The 4,711-nt window shown below is 34.5% G+C and overlaps 1 protein-coding gene across 1 annotated transcript; it reads left to right on the top strand.

Annotated features, from left to right (window-relative positions):
• Nucleotides 1-421: 421 nt before the first annotated feature.
• LOC131653813 (protein disulfide-isomerase 5-1-like) lies at nt 422-4,190 on the top strand. The gene is made up of 4 exons (XM_058924105.1): nt 422-697; nt 826-884; nt 1,170-1,345; nt 3,834-4,190. Exons 1-4 carry the CDS (start codon nt 542-544, stop codon nt 3,926-3,928), a joined length of 486 nt encoding a protein of 161 aa, XP_058780088.1. The 5' UTR covers nt 422-541; the 3' UTR covers nt 3,929-4,190.
• Nucleotides 4,191-4,711: the final 521 nt, after the last annotated feature.

Here is a 4,711-nt window from a genome sequence, read left to right as displayed (position 1 = left end):
ACAATTTTTTACTAGTTGCATTGCAATGCAACTCTACTATGACATGGCAAATTGATTCAATATTTAATTATTATATTGATGTCTAGTTGGAGAACTCATTGAAAAATACTACCATTGGACATGCTCTAAGAGCATCTCCAATGGTGCAACTTACATTTGAGTTCTTTATGGGACCCACTAAGCCACATCATATTAAAAGAATTTATTTAATTTTAACTTTAATAAAAATCTGATATGGGTCCCACAACTTTACCTCATAATTTGATTTGATTGGGTACTAGAATCTTTTAGTTGTTGCATTGCAATGCAACTCTATTATGACATGGCAAATTTTTTAAATATTTAATTATTAAATTAATGATACAGGTGGAGAACTCAATAGAAGAAACTACCATTGGAGATGCTCTAAGTGGAGCAAACAAGGACGAGACGAAGCGATATACATCCCCCATCACGCGCAAAACACGTGACTTCAAGATCTAGAGAGTAAAATCTTACGGTGGCGTAGCAAAAAAGCGAGAATCAAATCAAACCGTAGATCATGAAAACTCGCCGCCCGCACACTCCCTCCGCCGCCGCAACTGCAATTCCCTCCTCCCTTCTTCTAATCCTAACAACAACATGTCTCCTTCTCTCTTTCTCAATTCCCGCTCAATCCGAAGTCATCACTCTAACCTCCGACACCTTCTCCGATAAGGTTCCGTATTCATTTCTCACTTTTCAATTTCTCATATTCATCGATTCTATTTTCTGTTTAGTGTTGGTATTTAACTGTGATTTTATTATTTTATTTATTTATTTTGAGATTTTTCATTTGATGTTCAGATTAAGGAGAAAGATACTGCGTGGTTTGTGAAATTCTGTGTTCCCTGGTGCAAGCATTGGTAATTAAATCTTTAATACACTACACTTGTGATTATGTTTAATTTATTCATTTTTTCAAATTATTATCAAGATTCGGTGTCGACGTGTCAGTGTCAGTGTCAGTGTCATGTTTCCGGTGTCGGTTGGATTGGACGGTAATTTTGAGTATGTGACTCTAGAATTTTAGAAGTGGTTTGTTATTAACGTTGAAGATTTTTAATGATGTTACGGTGATTATAATTGATTGATAATGTATATGAATTAAATTGAAATAATGATAGGAATGATTTTTGATTGTTTGGCAGCAAGAATTTGGGCTCGTTGTGGGATGATGTGGGGAAGGCGATGGAAAATGCAACTGAAATAGAGATTGGAGAAGTTGATTGTGGGACGGATAAATCTGCTTGTACTAAAGCTGATATTCACTCGTATCCGACATTTAAGGTTTTCTATGATGGAGAAGAAGTTGCCAAATATCAAGGTAATTCATTGTTCTGTAAAATATATAGGTTTTATTGGGTTTTGCTCGATTGTCCTGTTAAAGATTATAACCATTTGTGAGTTGTGAGACAAAATTTTCATAATGTAGTGTTTTGTTTTTAGGCCAAATTACAATTACGTGCCTGAGTTATGTTGAAGTATCAAATACACAAACCTCCCTTGACGTTTACCCCTTTAGATTACCGTTACTCTTTGTTTGTAAGACAGACAAAGAAAAGTGACACTGTCATGAAGTTCATAGGCTTAAAGCTCATTTGTGAACTACAAGCCCGTCTGCTAGACTGTAATATTGGTGCCACTTATCAAATGCATTTAACATTCTTACTTTGTTTATGTGATTTTACTAGCTAATGGATAAACCTCTCGGAGACTCAAACTAATATAATAACATCTCACATATTTGAATCTTAGATTGCAAAATTAGGGATTTGAAATAAACAAAAGTTACAGAAATAAAAGGGAACGACAAGCATGAGTGAAAATTTGAAGCTTTGCTAGATTATTTTAGAACATATCCTCTTTTTGGCGTCTATGTGTTCCGTCTATAACATCAGTTAGTGTCCTTCAAAACTTTTCTTTATACTGAATCTTTCATTTAACTTTTGGATTTGGACCTAATGGAGGAGTACTCATTTAATCCATGGAGTGAGAGTAGCTTCAAAATTGGGGGAGCAATTTCAAAGTAGCCACTCAAGTGAAAGAGGAGGATTAGCTTTTAGAACATTGGTTTTAACTTTTTAATGGTGCACAAACAATGTTAATTTGAAAGGGATGTCTCTTTCATTTGAAAAAGAATAATTAAGGGAGGTTAGTGTCTACTTAAAAACTAGAGAGTGTTTGTACTTTGTATCATTTAAAGAAGCCTTAGAGGAGGTGAGTGAGAACAATTTCCTCTTTATTTTACAGTTTTCTTCTACTATTTCTTGAGTTAGAAAAATAAAACTAAAGAAGTTTAACAATGCATGTCAAAGGATAATGTTGCTTTGTGGGGATACTCATCAGTTTTTAAAGTTCTCAAGACGATACGATGGGTAAAGGGTATTGGTTATGATAGAGTTATACTTTTGATGAATTGTAAGGTAGTGGAGTGGTCTTGGTTATGGTTTAGTCAATAACTCAGAAGAACATTCCGAGCTAAGTGCCATGCCATCATAGGAGAGTTTCTCTCTTTTCTTTATTGAATCAAGCATCTGCTAGAATTTCTCTTGGAATTCTTTTATGATAGGTACCTCAAAATATCAAAGGTAAAAATAGGAATTCAGTTTGATGAACATGAATGTTCAGGTTTGAGTATGGTGAATAATAATTTCAGTCTTGGACTACTGAATTAGAAGAATAAATGACAGAGTCAAGCCCTCCTCTCATAAACCTTAGTTGTTATGGGCCCTTGGTTATATAATTTTATATATCAAGTTTGGAAAACCAAACAAAAATGCCCATTTTCATTGCATCTATACTTAGGCATGGCAACAGGGCGGGGGCAGGTTTAAGCACTACCAGCCTCGTCCCCGCCTCTCTGTAATTGCTCCGCCCTCAAACCCAGCCACGGGACTAATAATTGACCACTCACCCCTGTTCCCTGTTTCCCCCAACAGGGAACAGGTTTTTCTGCCCCCACCCGCATAAACTGTAATTTTTTTAAAATGTTTTTTTTTTTCCATATCAACAAATATCAATAATTAAACTCAATAGCACCCCCACCCCCGTAATTAAAACCGGGTTTTCCCCGCTCCTTCCCTCTGTCCCCAATTAAATTAGTTTTTCCCTGCAGCGGGGGCGGGCGGGCGGTTCCAGCTGGGTTCGGATTTTCTTACCATGCTTATCTACAAAATTATGATCTTTCTGAAATGGAAATTTAGAACAAAACCATCATTCATGTTTTCTGCTGATGAATGAAGATGCAAGATGACAACAATGTTGGTCAAATGACTTTTCTTCTTACTAGACCGCAATCTTGCGGTCTGTAATTGTATGTGTTTGTGTGAGCTTATGGTATTACTAGGTAGTATGCGCAGTTAAGTCAAGTGTCATCTACTACTCATCTAACATCATATTTTAGGAAAAGTTTCCCTTTAGCAGAGGCCAACACTACTATGAACTACCCGATAACAAGCTTTCTATGTAATTTATCAGTCCTGAAGGAAGAAATATACTTATTCATTTTATAGAGAAACAAAAACACTCTTTTTATTGGAGACTAATTAATGACTTATTTTTTATATTAGCTACTCCTTCCAACCAAAAGTAAGGAGAATTTATAGAACATAAACTATTAAGTATTGACATGCACACGAGGCTGCCATGATAGTAATTTGAAAAGTGAAAATTTTGAATGTAGTTGTACGTGTCCGTGACACATTTGTGTCAGACAATCACCTATGTTGGATATTGGATATACTTTTAATATAAAGGGTTGGTTTTACATAGATCTTAATCGAATCTTATATATATGGTGATGAAATATTCAGGTACAAGGGATGTTGAATCATTGAAAACTTTTGTTTTGGATGAAGCTGATAAGGCAGCAGCAAAAGCACAGCTCAACAGTGATAAAGAATTGTAACTAGTTTTGAGGTATCAACCAAGCCTCCCACTCCCTTCACAATTATTCTTTTATTCTCTAGAATTTTGTGATAGTATGTTGTAAGGGAGGACTTAAAATTTCAGATGATGGTGTTAAATCAGTGCGTGAGGCCTTTTTTTTTTTTTTGTTTCACATTTGATATTGATTCTAGGAAAGTTACTGTTGAGGATATTTTAATTCTTGTGAACAAATTTCCAATTTAGGATGAATTACCTGAAAAGAATTGTTAGTTCAGTCAAAAGATATGGGTTAATCATCTAGATTTGAAATTATAATTTCCCTATAATTTGTCATTAAATAATTGACTGCGATAATCTGATTGATAATAGTTACGCTCATTCAGGCATTACCTAGACTGCAATCAGCTCTTACCTAAACACCAAAGTAGAAAAGATCCATTATGTTATGTTTTGATCAATATTTGTTTTTGGTTCTGCGGTTGTGAACTTAGAACTAATTCTGCGCATTACCATTTTTTTTGTTCTAGTGTCTGATTTACATTTAGATTTGTTCTTTCATCGCTGTCTTTCAAATGTTCAAACTATTGTAATGGACCTATGTGTTCACTTGCGGAAGAATATATTTAAAATTAGTTTTAAGCAATTAATCTAAGAGGTTAAAGGTAGGGTATTGTCAATGTAAATTTTTTTACACAGTTAGTGCATCACAATCTTTAAAAAGAAATATTTTATGTGATTTTTATAAAAAAAATCAAATTTTTACAAAAATTAACGGTTATGATTTCACTGACAGTGAAAACAG

Source organism: Vicia villosa, linkage group LG2, assembly GCF_029867415.1.
Source record: "Vicia villosa cultivar HV-30 ecotype Madison, WI linkage group LG2, Vvil1.0, whole genome shotgun sequence".
In the NCBI taxonomy this organism is placed as follows: Eukaryota; Viridiplantae; Streptophyta; class Magnoliopsida; order Fabales; family Fabaceae; genus Vicia; species Vicia villosa.
Note: the sequence above shows the minus strand (reverse complement) of the source record. Positions and strands in the feature narration are given on the sequence as shown.